Source organism: Dama dama, chromosome 5 (assembly GCF_033118175.1).
Source record: "Dama dama isolate Ldn47 chromosome 5, ASM3311817v1, whole genome shotgun sequence".
NCBI lineage: Eukaryota > Metazoa > Chordata > Mammalia > Artiodactyla > Cervidae > Dama > Dama dama.
The window spans coordinates 28,285,704-28,303,451 of NC_083685.1; the positions used below are offsets into that span (position 1 = coordinate 28,285,704).

General features: G+C 41.3%; 1 protein-coding gene across 2 annotated transcripts in view; it reads right to left on the reverse strand.

The window, feature by feature from the left end:
- Window positions 1-14,071, reverse strand: part of ZNF268 (zinc finger protein 268) — a 34,186-nt gene extending 20,115 nt beyond the window's left edge. Inside the window, exons 1-2 of one of the 2 annotated variants that reach the window (XM_061142214.1) lie at window positions 13,890-14,071; window positions 13,500-13,555 (exon numbers count right to left, since the gene is read on the reverse strand). In XM_061142214.1, the coding sequence (XP_060998197.1) occupies window positions 13,500-13,532 (33 nt within the window). In that variant the 5' untranslated portion in view covers window positions 13,533-13,555; window positions 13,890-14,071. Of the gene's footprint in view, window positions 1-13,499; window positions 13,556-13,734 lie in introns of both variants that reach the window. The other variant, XM_061142215.1, reaches the window with a different exon arrangement.
- Between the last annotated feature and the right edge of the window lie 3,677 nt (window positions 14,072-17,748).

The following is a 17,748-nucleotide window of genomic DNA, read 5'->3' on the forward strand; positions in this document are numbered from 1 at the left end:
CTTTTAAGTTTAATTAAGTCCCATTTGTTTACCTTTGTTTTTATTTCCATTACTAGTTTTGAATCATGTAAATATTTTACATGATCAAAAGGAGGAGGGAAGGCAATCACTAAAGTGGAAAATAAATGTCAACAAATATATTTGTTTACACAACTGGAAACAAAACTATAAGAGACAATCATATTTCTTCCTGACGTTAACATGTGGTATTTAACTATGTATTCCTTGGATAAAATGAGGTAGAAAGACTTACTAAACTTCATTTAGTATCCTTGTCAGTAGTAACAAATTGTTATTATTTTAAAACCATCTTATGTTTGCTATAGGACATGACAGTTATATCACTGTTATTATGACCCAAGATATCTAGCACATGACAAAAAGATACAAGAGTAAAGTTTTTAACTTTCCTGCACAGCTGGTGGGGATGTTAAATGGAGCAACCACTTTGGACCCAGCTTGGAAGTTTCTCAAGGTGTTAAACCCAGAATCACGGTATTACCTGGAAATCCCATTCCTAAGTATCCACTCAAGAGAATTAAAAGCCTATGTCCACAGAAATACTTGCACACAAATGTTTTTAACGGCATGACTCTAACAGTCAAATACCTATCAATGGATGAATGGATAAACCAAATGTGATCTACACATTATTTAGCCATAAAAAGGAATGAAGCACTGAAGAATGCTACTATATGATGAACTTCTGTACTACACTGTATAGGTACCTGACAATTAGCTTTTTTTGACCATAATGCAAATGCCTGATTGTACCAAAAGCTTCTGATTTCTGAGGTACCACTTCAGAGACATCGATCTTGGGTAAGTTCATTGCCAGTCACACAACTAGATAAAGAGCCAGGCTGCTGACCTTGACAGTCCCCTCATAGAAAGCCCTGGGTGACCTGGATGGCTGCTCATTTGAGTGACCCTGCTCTTCCCTTCCTATGCCTATAATTCTTAATTATATTTTAAATTCACCAATAAATAATGAACCAGCAAGCCCCAGTGACCCAAATATCGGCAGAACTCCAGGTCCACATTCTCCCTCTTTCTCTGCTGTGTGGCCCTGGTGTGCCACCTACTCCCAGGGTGCTCAGTAATAAACCTTATGTCTTTAAAGATTCCTGATGGTTGTCGCTGAGATGCATCTTGTAATCACAGTAAGAAGCGCAAGGGCAGGTCCAACCACGGCACTGGCTCATCGGGGAAATGTGTGCGGGGGTTGTGACTAGTGGGGCCCCAGCGAGCCCCTGCCCCAGGCATTCCTAGTCACAGCATCATTATTGACAGGCTGAGACCAACACAAAGCCACCTTGAAAACACAGTGTTAAAGAAGCCAGGTACACAAGGCCACACACGTGATATGATTCTATTTATATCAATGTCTAGAAAAGGGAAATTCATGAAAACACAAAGTAGACTAAACAGCTGACAAGGGGACAGGGGAAGGAGGGGATGGACAGTGGGTTTTGAATGGGGACAGGGTTTCTTTTGGAAGTAATGATAATGTTTTGGAATTGGACATGGTAATATTTAAACAACTGTGAAAACTAAAAATGAAGGCACACTTTAACAGGGTGTTTTCAGCCATAAAAATGAATGCATTTGTGTTAGTTCTAATGAGGTGGATGAACCTAGAACCTATTATACAGAGTGAAATGAGTCAGAAGGAGAAAGATAAATACCGTATTCTAACACATATATACGGAATCTAGAAAAACGGTACCGAAGAATTTATTTACAGGGCAACAATGGAGAAACAGGCATAGAGAATAGACTTATGGACAGGGAGAGAGGGGAGGAGAGGTGAGATGTATGGAAAGAGTAATATGGAAACTTACATTACCATATGTAAAACAGATAGCCAACGAAATTTGCTCTATGGCTTAGGGGCTCTGTATCAACCTAGCGGGGTGGGATGGGGAGGGAGATAGGAGGGAGGTTCAAAAGGGAGGGGATATATGTATACCTATGGCTGATTCATGTTGAGGTTTGACAGAAAACAGTAAAATTCTGTAAAGCAATTATCCTCCAATAAAAATAAATTAAGTTTTTAAATAAAAGGGTGAGTTTTATGGTATATAAGTCATACCCCATGAAGCTTCTATAAAAAAGTATTTTTTTTAATTCAATGATTTTAATAAATGGAAGTTTTAATCCAGGTTTGCAGCATTCCTACTGTTTCAAAGATTCCTCTGAAACCAAGGTCATTTTCACCTCTGATCCCCGGGCAACCACTGCCTTGCTTCTGTCCACAGATCTGCATTTTCTGGACATTTCATATGACAGGGACCACACTAGATACTGTGCTTGGCTTCTTTCACTCAGCACAATGCTCTGGAGGTTTATTCATGTTACAGACACACCAGTGGTTTGCTCCTTTATTGCTGAATAGTGTTCCATTCTGTCTGTACATTCACGACTTAATCCACATGTAGATTATAGTTCTGAGTTATTATACAAATCTTTGTGTGAACATGTTTTCCTTTACCATGGGTAAATTCCTAGAAGTAAAATTGTTGTATAGTAAGTTTATATTTAACTTTATATTTAACCTTTACAAAGTGACTGCACCATTTTATATTCCCACCAGCAGTCTATAGTGGTTCCAATTTCTCTGCATCATTGTCAACAGTTTCTGTCTTTTTGGTTACAGCCATTCTCGAGGGTATAAAGTGGAGCTTCATTATGATAATAGTTTGTATTTCCCTAATGACTCATGATGTTAAACGTCTTTCCAGCTGCTTCCCATCTATTCATCTTCTCTGGTGATGTGTCTGTTTCAAATCCTTTTTTAAACTAGGTTGTCTGTCTTCTTATTGAACTGTAAGTGTTCTTCATAAACTCCGGATATACCTGTAACTAGGAACATGATTTGCAAACGTAATACTATGTCCCAGTCTGTGACTTATCTTTTCATTTTCTAAGTAGTGACTTTGAAGTTCTAAAGTTTTTATCCTGGTGTTGTCCATTTGTAACTCCAAAAGCACAATCTATAAAAGAGCTTTCTAAGAACTTTAGCCTCAGAGAAGGGCATGAATATTTTCCCCTGTGATTTCTTCTAGAAATGTTATAGCTTTTGCTCTTACATTTAAACCTATGTTCTATTTTGAGTAAATTTTTTGGTATTGGGTGAGGTAAGAGTCACAGCTCATCTTGTGATAACATAAAATACATAATATAAAACTTATGATCTTAACCACTTTTAAGTGAACAGTTAAGTGAAATGAAGTACACTCATGGTGCTGTGTAACCATTACCAGCATTCACATTCATCTTCAGAACTCTTCACCCTGCAAAACTACATCCTCTGAACAACTTCCCATTCTCTTCCTACCATGGCTCCCTGACAACCAATATGGATCATATGTTCTATGATTCTGACTCCTCTAGGAACTGAAACCATGTCCCATAGGATTAACAGAAAGGATTAAATGACTAACAGAAATTCTTGAGCTTGTCTTACAGAACAGTAGCTAAGGGAACAGCCTGTTAAAAACCCCTCTACTTATAAGCCACCCTCACTGACCAAGCTTGCCTTAAGTATCTTTTGATTCCCTAACCGCCCCCTAGGTAACACCTCTGATGTATGGCTCATAGGAATGAGCTCTTGAGATGTTTTTCAGAAACCTAGAGTCAGCTCTCGTCCAGTTCAAGGCAGCCAAGACTGGCTCTAAAATCTGGGCCTGCATACGTCCCATGAATGACCTCCTGACGTCAGAGGGCCAAAAATTCCACCTCAGATCATGCTAAGTGCTTCTATTTTTGAGCATGTATTCCATAAAGAAGCATGTAATTGAGATGGGCCTGCCTATCTTCTCCCTACCTCCAATATCATCTTTCCCTATATCTTCCAGATGATCCCTTGAAGAAGGAAATGGCAACCCACTCCAGTATTTTTGCCTGGAAAATCCTACGAACAGAGGAGCCTGGCAGGCTACAGTCCATGCGGTTGCAGAGTTGGACACGACTTAGCAATTAAACCACCACCACCAATTCTTTATCCCATAAATATCTCAAGTCCCTTGCCTTCAAGAAGGGAGATCTGAGATCTGTTCTCCATCTCCTCACTTGGCTGGCTCATGAATAAACTCTCTCTGCTACAAACTTCAGCATCCCAGCATTTGGCCAACTGAATGTTACGTGAACAAACCTGGTTCAGTAACAGAACCTCATGTAAGTAGAATCTTGTAGTATCTGTCCTTTTGTGACTGGTTTATTTCACTGAAAATGATGTCCTCAGTGTTCATCCATATTGTACCATGTGTCAGAATTCATTTCTTTTTAAGGCTGAATATACACATACACACCCCATTGTTTATCCATTCATCTCACAGTGAACAACTGGGTTACTTCCACCCCAAAAAGAGTAATTAAAAAAAAAAAATGAAAACTCTATAATTTGAATTGGAAACATCAATATGAACTGTAATTTTTTTGCCTTCCAAAGATCCCTAGGTCTCTTTACTGAAACAGCCTAGAGGTAATGAAACTCCAGTATCAACTGGCGTCCCCAAGCATATTCCCTACTAAAAGGTACAGGTTCTTGGAGAAAAGCTTAATTCCACATCTGGGACAGGAAATACTCAAAGAAGCACTGAGCATCTTCTTGGGCCCAAAATCAAGCAAGCCAGAAAGCCAGCTAAGACTAACAGTCTTTCAAAACTAACAAAGTTTAACAAAAAAGGCTCAGAGTCAAGCTGAAAAGGTTCCCTTTGGCTAAGGCTGGGACAACATAACCCTCTAAAATACTGACTGCAACTGACTGAGACAAAAGGAATGTACTAAGATGTATGAGTTTCTTAATCATATTCAAATTAAAAAAAAAAAAAAAATCAGTGGGCTTCCCAGGTGGTTCAGTGGTTAAGAATCTTCCTGTCAATGCAGAGGACAAAGGTTCCATCCCTAGTTCAGGAAGATTCCACATGGTGCGGGACAGCTAAGCTCATGCGCCACAACTGAGCCCATGCTCCACAATGAGAAGCCCACGCACCACAACTGGAGTAGTCCACACTTCCTGCAACTAGAGAAAGCCTACGTGCAGCAACAAAGACCCAGTGGAGCCAAAAATAAGCAAATAAATAAACAAAAAACAACTCACTGTTGTCACCAACGGAAGTAACTAGGGCACCATCCCCTTAGTGAAAACTGACAATTAAAGGAAAAAAATTAAGCATGTATCTGCCAAGTCTATCCAGACTGTGTCTCTGGATTACTGAACAGTTCTATTAATGAAGGAATGTTCTTTTTTAGAGAAGGATTGTAAATTCAGAAAACTCCTGCTACTAATATGGAAAGAATGATAGAGTTAGCAAGTCACTACTTTGTAAATACTGTGAAACAACTGGCTGAAGGGAAGGTCATTATTAAAGGAGGAAAACTATGAAAAAAGATTGATGAGACATTTTCCAACACTACCACCACACCATCACCCCCTGACCCCACCAATCAATCTTTGCATCGTCAAGAGGAAGTCAACCAGACAACGTGCTTCCTGAGGTGACAAAACAAGGCGTCAACAAGAATCCTTGCCCAAAAACATTAATAAATGAATCTAAAGTCTTTAAAGCTAAATTTCAGTTTACCAAAAATGTTGGTGACAGAAAATATGTTAAAGTGACGACAAGAAAACAGAGATAAACCTAAAATGAAGGACATTCTATGGGACAAATGGCTTAGCATCTTTAAAACGTCAATGGGGGGAGAAAAGAATGAATGATGGGTTACTCTGGATTAAAAGAGACTTAAAGTGGGTAATAGTAAGAAGTGTGTACCTCGTTTGGATTTTGATTTGAAAAACTGCCAACATTAAAAAGGGAAATGGGAATCTGAACAAAGAGCAGGTATTACATGACACCAGGGAATTACTTTGTTAGGTGAAATAGTAGTATTATAATTACTTAAGAAAACAGAGGTTTTTTAATGCCTAGTGAAGTACATAACAGATAAAATAACTGAATCTGCTTCAAAATATTTCAGAGTATTTTGGAGTAAGGTAACCTCATCCCACATTTTAAATTTTTCCTTTGAAGATATTTTTAAGAACAAATGACCAGCCCACAAGAAAAGTTTTCAGAAAACACAATGACAAGAACAAGAACCAACAAACAACAGAAAACCTCGAGGCCAACAGACAGTGCAACTGATGGACACTGGTTATAAATCAAATATTATATTTGAAGACATAAAGCCAAGCTTCATGACATGGCAAGGGTTTGGACAAATGACTTAGCAAGCACATCTGAAAAAGAACTAAAAAGAACCTACAGGAATGAAAAAAGCACATTAACCAGAATCTGTTTAATAGCAAGTTAGGATAAACTGGGGTTCCCTGGGGGCTCAGCCAGTAATGAATCTGCCTGCAATGCAGGAGGCCTGGATTCAATCCCTGGGTTGGGAAGATCCCCTAGAGAAGGGAATGGCTACCCACTATGGAGAATTCCATGGACAGAGGAGCCTGGTGTGCTATGGTTCATTGGGGTTGCAGACTCGGACACAACTGAGCAACTAACACTAGGATGAATTAGTAAACGAAAAGACAAACTGGAAGAAATTCTCTACAAGTAGTGTGGAGAGACAGGTGGGCAAATGAGAAGTAGGTGACACACAGACCAAGAATGTCTATCAGAAGCTGCACTAGAGTCTAAAAGGAAACAGCAGAGCAGATTAAAAAACGAGAGGAAGGGGAGACACAGCTTTCCAATTGTAGGTAGGTAGCTAATGAGTGTAAAAGAATAATGAAATTAAGTTCATTTGTCAACTAGTACAAAAAAACTCACACAGGAGGAGACGGGCCGCTGCTGAGGCTTTCTGGGCACTATGGGGTTGCTGGGCTTAGGCCAAGGTGGGACACAGCCCTTGGAGATAGCAGCGCAGAGGTGCTTCTGCCAGGACCTTAGTTCCCTAACAAGGGACGGAAACTGTGCCTTCTGAAGAAGTGCCAAGTCTCTAAGAGCTTATCTTAATTCAGATATCATATTCTGGATGCTGGAAGTCCAAGTTCAAGGTGACAGAAGATTTGGTTTCTCCTGAAGCCCCTCTCCTTGGCTTGTTAAAGTCATTATCTCCTCACCGTGTCCTCATGTGGCCTTCTCTCTATATATGCACACCACTGATTGCCTTTTCATGATTGTTTCCTGTGCTACGCAGAAGCTTTTTAGTTTGATGTATTAACTGTGGTGTTGGAGAAGACTTTTGAGAGTCCCTTGGACTGCAAGGAGATCCAACCAGTTCATCCTAAAGGAGATCAGTGCTGAGTGTTCATTGGAAGGACTGATGTTGAAGCTGAAATTCCAATACTTTGGCCACCTGATACAAAGAACTGACTCATTGGAAAAGACCCTGATGCTTGGAAAGATTGAGGGTGGGAGAAGGGGATGACAGAGGATGAGATGGTTGGATGGCATCACCGACTCAATTGACATGAGTTTGGGTAAACTCCAGGAGCTGGTGATGGACAGGGAAGCCTGGCATGTTGCAAGCCATGGGGTCACAGAGTCAGACACAACTGAGTGACTGAATTGATTCACTTAGTTAAGTTTGCTTTTGCTGACTTTGCTTTTGGTTTCAAATCCAAAATACTGTCAAGACCAATGTCAAGGTGCTTATCCCTATTTTTCTTCTAGTTTTATGGTTTCAGGTCTTATACTGAAGACTTCAATGCATTTTGAGTTGATTTTTGTCTGTGGTATAAAATAGGAGTCCAGTTTCATTATTTATGTTATGCGGCTGTCCAGTTTTTCCAACTCCATTTATTGAAGAACCTATTTTCTCATTATGTATTCTTGGCTCCACTGTAGGAAACTGACCATATATGCATAGATTTACTTCTGGACTATCTATTCTATTGAAGAAGGAAATGGCAACCCACTCCAGTATTCTTGGGATAATCCCATGGACAGAAGGAGCCTGGCAAGCTACAGTCCATGGGGCTGCAAAGAGTCAGACATGACTGAGCAACTGAGCACACATACACACTGTTATACTGATCCATGTGTGTTTTTATGCCAATACTACACTGTTTTGATTACTATAGCACTGTAATATAGTTTAAAATCAGGAAGTATGATACTTTCAGCTTTGTTACTCTATCTCAAGATTGCTTTGGCTATTTGTAGTCTTTTGTGGTTCCAAATAGATTTTAGGAATTTTTTATATCGCTGTGAAAATGTCATTATTTTGACAATTTTTGATAAGGACTGCACTGCATCTGTAGGTTGTTTGGGGAGTATGGACATTTTAATAGTATTAATTCTTCCAATTAACGAGCATGGAATATGTAGTTGACTCTTGACTAACATGGGGGTTAGAGGCATCAACTCCTGTGCAGATGAAAATTCACACATGTAACATTGCAGTTGGCCCAGAGTATCTACAGTTCTACATCCACAAATTCAACCAACTGAAGATTGGGTAGGACTGGCATATGTACTTATTGAAAAAGAATCCACATATAAGTGTTCCCTGCAATTCAGACTCACGTTGTTCAAAGGTAAATTTATTTCCATTATTTGTGCCTTCTCTTTTTTATTAATGTCTTAGAATTTTCAGTGTATAAATCTTTCAATTTCTGGTTAAATTTATTCCTACTTTATTCTTTTTGATGAAATTATAAATTTCTTTTTCTGATATTTTATTGTCAGTGTATAAACCTCCAACTGATTTTTGTATACTAATTTTGTATCCTGTGAATTTACTAAATTTTTTTTATTAGCTCTAGCACTTTTGGTGGAGTCTTTAGGATTTTCTATATATAACAACAAACTATCAGCAAATAAAGACAGTTTTATTTTTTCTTCTTAAAAAAAAAATAAAAAATAAAAACCTCATACAAGAATCATGCATGGGGGCTAAATGAGTGGGTAAAAGTTTGAGGAGTAAGAAGATACTTATTTAGTCTCATTATCTCCCAACTGATACTTAATTACAAGTGGAAGAGAGAGTAACTTTGCAGGGGAGAAAGCACAGACACCACCTTCCCCAAGTGAGTCAAGTTCACACCAGCAGTCACCAGTGCCCCTGATGCGACAGAGTGTAGAATACATCACTTCAGAAGCAGCAGCAGGCAACCCCAAACTGAGGGATAATCCACAAAATGCCCTGGACTCCATAACCATTATGTCTTGACAAGAAAGACTGAGGAACTTTCTGAGTTAATTCTTAGGTAGGTTGATAAGAAGTCTGGGGTCCTTTGGGAGGAGAAAGGGGTCTGGGGCTCTCAAGAAGAAAAGGACAAACATTTTTTTCTACATTCCTTCATCTTAGTCACGAAAAACTGTATGTTGTGGGAGTGGGTCTGGTAAGATCTTTCTATTGTTAGTTCTAATCCCATTATCTTAAAATGTAAATTGTGGGAGTGGGTCTGGTAAGATCTTTCTATTGTTAGTTCTAATCCCATTATCTTAAAATGTAAATTGTGGGAGTGGGTCTTGTAAGACCTTTACAAACTTTTGAGACATTCTTTGGATTTACTGTAATAACCAATTGAAAAAGTATATAGCTCCTTGCTAAGATTAGTGAGGGGGGCACTCTCTGTCCCCCTTCTGATGTCTACGTCAGAAGCTTTCTCTGTTCCTTTCACTGTAATAAAACTGCCACACAAAAGCTCTGAGTAATCAAACCTGGTCCCTGATCCCAAAGCTAAATCTTCTTCTTCTTCAGAAATCATGAATCCGACACCATTCACTGAAAAATATCATTTCCAGGTTAGATGAAATATTCAGGACAACCCACTGCAATGCACACTTTAAGTTATTCTTTACCTATCAAGGACAGTATTCCCAAAATTTCTATAAAGAACAATTGGCAAAATCGAAATAAGACCTGTAAATGAAATAATAACATGGTATTAATGTCAATATCCTGAATCAGTGGTTATGTAAAATATTTCTCTCATTGGTAAGAACTGCAGTATTTAGAGATAAAGGAAAATCATGCCTGCAAATTACTTTCAGTTAAGAAAAAAAAAAACAGTATGTACGTGGATAGAAAAAGAGGAGAGGAGCCAGGAATGAATGAGAGAAAATAAAGCAGGTCCAGTAAAATCTTAGTATTGAGGAATCTGAATGAAGGGTATAAAACAACTTTTGTATTATTCTTGTAGCATTTCTAAGATCTAAAACTATGTCAAAATAAAAACTTAAATTAAAAAAAACTTTAAAGTAAGAAATAACGTGTTTAACCTACTATAGCAAGGGGAACTCTGTTCGATGTTACATGGAAGCCTGGATGGGACAGGGAGTTTAGGGGAGAATGGATACATGTGTGTGTGTGGCTGAGAACCTTTGCAGTCCACCTGAAACTATCACAACACTGTTATCAGCTATACTTGAATACAAAGTAATACATTCAATTTTCTAAAAAAGAAAGAAATAATGTGTTTGATTTCCAAACTGCTTAGAGAGAGAAAAAGATTAAAAAATTATCAGTATAAAAAAGGCAACAGACAAAAAACAAAAAAACAGATCAGGTATAGCAAACAGAAAAAAACAGTAAGACAGTAGATTTAAACATAAACATATCAGTAACTACATTAACAATCAAGATCAAGAAGTGTTCCAGTTAAGCACAAGGACTGACAGACTGATTTATTAAAAAAAAAAAGAAGAAAAGAATGATGCTATTTAAAAGAGACACATCTAGGACTTCCCTGGTAGTCCAGTGGTTAAGAATCTGCCTTCCAATCTGTTCGATCACGGCTCGGGGAAGTTTCTACATGCTACAGGGCAACTAAGCCTGTGTGCTACATGCCCTAGAGCCCATGTTCCACAACAAGAGAAGCCGCTGCAATGAGAAGCCCAAACACAACTAGAGAGTAGCCCCTGTTCACCAAGACTCAAGAAAGCCCACATGCAGCAACAAAGACAACACAGTTGAAAAAAAAGAAAAAAAAAAAAAAACGGGGACGACGGACTAGTTGACAAGCATAAGCTGATTCTCAGAAAAGAGGATTCGACTTTCAAACACACCTCAATTTTGTCTAGGTTCTCCATTTCTATTGCCCTAGACAGCACACCAGCCGCCTCTCATTTGGACCCCTGCGGTCACTTCTGCCCTACTTCACCTATACTTTACTTAGCAGCCAGAAGGGCTTTGAAAAACCCAAGTTAAGTCATGTTGTGCTCTTTTCTTAACTCATCAGCTTCCCAGCCTGATTGGCCCTCTGACATCCTTAGGTCTGTCTCCTCTCCTCCCCTCCCCCACAACCATAGCCACAGGGGACTTTCATTCCTGTTTACAAAGGCACCAAACCTCCCCCACCTCATGGCCTTGGCAATGGCTGTTCCCACCCTGCATGGTCATTCACCTGCTCCTCCCAAGGCTGGCCTGCTCTGGTACCTCAGACCTGGCAAATGTCACCTCCTCCATGAGGCCTTTCCCAAGCACCCAATCTCACATCAACCAATTTTAATTCCATGTATAACATAACAATGACATTTCCTGTTAAGTAGTTTCTTCATCATTTATGTGTCATCTGTCTTCCTCATGAGGTTGCTGTGAGGATTAGTTTGTAAAGTGCTGAGACCCATGGCTGGGAAGCGCAGACACTGTTATTACTGAAGTTGTAAAGTTTTCTTTGTGTAAGTACTCTGCATTGCTTAGGTTTACAGTAATTCAACTGTTTTATTGCCATTGTAAATAAGCTAAATGATAAACAGGAAGCCTATTGATTTTTAGACTGATTTTGGACATGGTACCTCACTGGATTCTCCTCAAGCCACCACTCTTTTCCCACTACACAGGACACACTAATTAAGTCTACCTGGCTGTCTACTGATGAGTCCCATTTTAGCAACCAACCTGTTCCTTCCACTCCACTCCATCCACTTCTGCCCAACACATATCTACACTCACACTCTGCTCTGGAAATATTACCAGCAAAACCCACCACTACCATCACCACCAGATCCAACCTGAACTTCTCTGATGTAACATTATTTAACCTCTGTGGGCCATCTCATCGGTAACCATTTTTGAGGTTTCTTTTTCTGACTCTGAAACACAAATCTCTCCATTTCTCTCATTTCTGATGGGCTCCTCAACCTTCAGCCCCTCCTCCATTGCCCTCACTTGTTCATCACCTGCACACTGCCCTTGGTCCTCTTCCCAGGGCACAATTGCTCTTTGAGCTCACCTGGCTAGATCTACTCAGTGTAACCTGTCCAGACCTTTGAATTGAGACACACGCCTACCCACCTGCCCACCAGCACCTGCACGGTACCACCATATCCAACAGAAATGTCCACCCGGCCCTCCTTAACAACTCTGATAGTCCTCGCTCACTCAGGAAATGGTACCTCCCAACCCAGGCCCATAGAGTAGACCTCCAGCAGTGATGCCTGGCTCTTCTTGCTCCCTCACCAACATCCAACTAGTTACCAAGTCCACTTGCTTCGGACTCTGTGTCTCTTTTTTCAAAACCACTAGTGTACTTAAGCCTCGTCATCACTTGCCTGATGTTGACTGTTCCATCCAAAATTCCTTTGGCAAACACTTCAATGAGTCTTTCTCCACTAGAGGATAAAATCCAAGATTTTTTTTTTGGCAGCACCATGTGGCTTGTGGGATTTCAGTTCCTCAACCAGGGATTGAACCTGGGGTCACTGTGATGAAAATTCTGAGCCCTAATCACTGAATTGCCAGGGAAGTCCCCAAATTCAAGTTTTTAATGTGACCCTCAAAGCCCTCTATGATCCAATCTCTACCTATGGCTCTGGCCTCATTTCTTATACTCCATCACCACCATCCCCTGCAAAATCCTAAACTCTACATTTCAGCAACTGTAGTGTTCAGAGTTCACCAACATATTAGATCACTTGAAGCCTCTAAAATTTGCATGCTCCTTCCTTTTCCTAGGCTGTCCCTTGTTCACCTCACTTACCTTTCAAATCACAGTTTAAGACTCCCTTATTAACCCTTGAGGCACTTCTTGGAGTGTCCTTATTTCCAAAACTGACCCTGTGCTGTAGGTCCCCACACATTTTCACAGCTTGCTTTCAGAGAACCCCTAAGGTGTCACTGTGCTTGTACATTTTCTTGCCCACCATCCCCACCAGATCATGACTCTTCCAAGGCAAGAACGATTTATCTTTGCACCCTTAGCAACTGCCCCAGGATCCAGCAAACAAAAGACAATAAAACTGTTGAATAACTAGAGACAAATGCATAATTTCCCAAATGAGGTCCCAAAATCTTAGACACAGAAGGGAAAAACTAAGAAAATGGGTGTTGAAGAAACTGAAACATGGATGATTACGTCTTGTTTAACGCAAGGTTCAAGGTATAGAATTGGCAGAAAAGAGACTTAAGTGAGTAAATTAACAGTCTGATGACAAGAAGCGCTTCTGGACGGCCTAACGTTACCTAAAGGAGGCCCAGTGATTTGGCAGCGGGGTGGGGAGAGGGAACTCCATGCAAACGCCAACCCTGGAAGAGACGGATGAGCACAGGTTGGTCTTTACGGAGTTTTACAGAAACAAAAGAAAATTCCTACTCACCCAGATGGCAGCTGTCCGGACCCTGGTGGCCATCTCCACAGCCAGTTTTGAGTTCCCTGAAAAAGAATGGCAGGACCCGATGGTTGCGGGAGGAGAGAATCGTGAGGGGCCAGATCTCTCCGCCGCGCCCGCGCCCACGCGGGACCCTCTTGATCCCAGAGGACGCGCATCTCCCTTCCCATGGCTGGGGCCCCTCCTCTCACGCAGCAGAGGCGTTCCCCACCTTCGTCCCCACCTACACACACGCGACTGGGCCAGGGCAGGCGTAAGGGAGGCCAGACTAGTCTGCACAGTCCCGCCCCTTTGATTTTGGAGGGAATCGGCGCGCACCGCTCCCCGAGCCCTGAACTGGTAGCGCGGGAATGAGGGGGAGACGCGCTCCCATCCGACCTCCTGGATCTTACAACCAGATCCGCTCGTTCTCCCTCTCGACTTTGAGTCACCCGCTCTGGGAGCTTCGGCGACGGCCCTCGGGCAGCCGAGGTCGGCCGGCACCAGCCCAGGTCACCACGACCGGCAAGAGACTCGGCCCACCGAACTGGGCTCTCCCCGGCCGGTGCCGAGTGGATGGCGGCTGCTAGGGACGCACAGAAATTGCGTCAGTGAGACCCACGGGCAGGACAAACTACAACTCCCAGAAGCCTCCGCGGACATCCCTCCTCCAGGGGTGGCTCCAGCCAAGGGCCGCCGGGAGGGGGCGCTGCAGCCGCGAATCGCGGAGTTTACGGCAATATCCTTGGGCGGGCGTTTTGGGGGCTTTCAATAATACAGAGGATTAAAACAATTGATGGCAATAGCGCAAAGTGGGGAGGGGTGTGCGTTGACTTAAAAATATTTTAAGATTCTTGCTTTCCGATGGCAGAAGTACTAATTTAAAGTTTAATAACAAAAAGATCCATTCTGTTGTATAAAGGACATTTTCATGTAAATTAAATTTATTTTGCAGAAAAATTAGGAGTGTCATTTTTTTCCCTTGGGGATGGGGATGGGAGAATCTTTTAACTGTCCGGCTTAATATAAAACGGCTGGATTCTCGTATGTGCTTCTGCACTCACTCTGGTTGTTTATGTTGCGTCTGTGGAAGTATATTAAAACATCTGGCCTCACATAAGTATGTCGTTGGAAAAGGACAGAGTATTTTAATATACTTAGATAATTTTACCTCTTAGTAAAAGCTGAACAGGCATAGGTCAGTTGCAGTATACCATCTAAAACCAGATAGGTAAACTTTTTCTACTCTATTTTATTAAAACTCATTGATCTGTCTTGCACTTTGAATGGCTAGTTTTATTAGGCATGATTTTGTAACATCATACATTGGTCATTTGGAAAATATGGGTTCATTGACTAATGCGTATCTTCCAGATGTTGACACCTTTCATTGTACAATATGAAAGCTGCTATTTATCAATATCATCATTGACCTTAAAGTATTGAGAATCTGTGAAGTTCACAGTGGCAGATACAAGATTTCCAAAATTCCATTTTCACTTGAAAACTCTAGTTTTATGTTGGCAAAAAAATCCTGTCTTTGTTTCCCTTTAAGTGACAGCTTACTTGGTTGACTGTTGAGATGTCTGCCACATCCCCATGTCTGCCTCATCTTTCAGTTTTTCTTTCACTCAAAGTTCAGCTCCCAACTCATATAATCACACAGGTGATTTTCCTGAAGACTACTATTGAATTTCAGGATACGTCACAGAATATTTGTTGCAAAGATACTAAAAAGATGTGGTCTCAAGAGTTGAGATTTAATAAAAATATTTTTCACTGCTCCATCAAGAAGCGAACTGGTCTTTTTGAACAATGAGATTGCTATAAAAGAATAGAAAAAAGACTGCTGTCTCACAATACATTTAAATTAATTTTTAACTATTAAATATGGAAAGGAAGGACATGAGTTTGAGCAAACTAAGGGAGATAGTGAAGGACAGGGAAGACTGGCATGCTGCAGTTCATAGGGTTGCAACGTCTCAGACACGGCTTAGTGACTGAACAACAAGTACTATGCTGAAATGTGGAGTTAGCATCCTTTGCCCACTTGTTTGTTAACCAATCTCTGTAATCTACTAAGTTCTCATGTTGTGTTGGTTTTCTGTGGTGCTATAACAAATCACCACAAACTTGGTGCCTTAAAACTACACACATTTATTATCTTACACTTCTGACGGTCAAAGTTTCAACAGAGATCTTTTGGATTAAATCAAAGTGTTGGCAGTGAGACAGGCTGGGACCTGGGACCCTTTACTGCAATGCTTGCACCTGGACACACCTCTCCTCAAGCAACAAGGTACAAAGAAACTCTACCGGACTAAAAACAACTGCACTTCTGGGAAATTGGGGCAAATTCTGGACAAATGATACAAGGAGACCAAAAAACCCAAATGCCACTTTTGAAGAGCTGGGAGCAAAAGCAGGGTACTGCTCAGGCCCCTTGTTCACACCACCACCTAAGGGGTGGGCAAAACACCTAAGCCAGCCCTCCAGCCCGACTCCTGGTCACATTCCTACTCTCACCCCCTATAAGGAACCAGCTCATACCCACCTCGGGGAGTGAGCAAGGGAACCTATTACCTGTTCCCACTCCTCCCTGCTGCAGTCGAAGTCCTGAATTCCTTGTCTGGCCTCTGATCAATTTCTATTGACTACAGAGACGAAAAACCCTGGTTGGTAATGTCAGGTCTGTTTATTTCTCTCCTTTGGTTCTTGTCTTGTCCTAACGAAGATTTGGGACAACGGACTAATTACAGCTCAGGCAGGATTTTTTGACCCCTGTCTCGTTGTAGCAAGGATTCAAAACAACAGACTGATTACAGCTCAGTTATAGGCTCTTCCCTGGTGGCTCAGACGGTAAAGCATCTACATACAAAGCAGGAGACCTGGATTCGATCCCTGAGTTGGGAAGATCTCCTGGAGAAGGAAATGGCAACCCACTCCAGTACTCTTGACTGGAAAATCCTATGGACAGAGGAGCCTGGTAGGCTACCGTCCATGGGGTCACAAACAGTCGGACATGACTGAGTGACTTCACTTTCACTTTATAGTTCAAGCAGATAGATCTTCTATTAAACAGTGGACAGAATGAAAGAGTGGCCATGGTCCCTCTTGGCTTCCCTTTTTATACTCCCTGTCTCCTCCTCTTGGTTCTGCCTTGTGCAAAACACAAATGGGTGTATGGTCAATCAGGAAAAGGGACATGTCTGGGCATACGTGAAATAGAGTTTTTACATCTTCATCTAGCTGGGGGTGGACTGAAAGTTTTGATAGTTGCAAGTTACATAACAACAGACTCTATGGTGCTTGTCTTTCCCATAAGTCAGTCTGTTAATAATCAGATGTATATATGTATAGAATATTCATGAATGCTTAGGGCTCCTAGCTGCATAAGGTTACTTGAGGACACAGTTGTGCATCAAGGGTGCATGTGCCGGAGTTGGAGAAGCCCCTGTGGTTAGTTTGTATCCACTGTGTGCCTAGGGCACAGGTGCAGGAGTTGGAAAAGTCGCTGTGGTTATTTTGGTAGCGTATCTGTGAGTGCTCCTGGGCGTGCCTGGGGTGGGGTTTAGAGATCAGCTTGCATCGTTTTCTTGCATCCTTGCTAGCCACCCCTAGTTGCTCATGCCTAACTTCCTACCTAACAATAAGAGCAGGGCTGCGTTCCTTTCTGGAGGCTCTTGGGGAAAATCCTTTCCTTACCTTTTCCAGGTTCTAGAGGCCATGAGTATCTCTTGGCTCAGGGCCGCTGTCTTCCATCTTCAGAACCAGCAACAGAGTCCTCCTCACGCTGCATCACTCTGGCTCGTTTTCTGCCTCTTCCACTTTAAGGACTCATGTGATTACATGAGGCACACACAACAATACAGGATAATCTTTTTTTTTTTTTTCAATCCAGGATAATCTATTTTAAGCTGGGCTGAGAGCAAAGGCTCTGGAACTAGCTGGGCTAGTTCCCCTTTGCTGTGCAAGATAATATATTCATAGGCTCCAGGATCAGGATGTGGATTTCTTCCAGGGGCCACTACTCTGCTGTTCTGTTTCTTAGTCTCTTTATTTTGTTCCATTGATAATTTTGCCTCTGATGGGGGTCTGCAAACTTTCTCTGTAAAAGGCCAGTGTGTTAGTCTTCTAGAGCTGCCATAATAAAATACCAGAGGGTAGCTTAAACAATAGAAATTAATTTTCTTACAGTTCTGGAGCTGAATGACTGTGGTACAGGTATTGACAGAGTTATTTTTACTGAGGTTTCTCT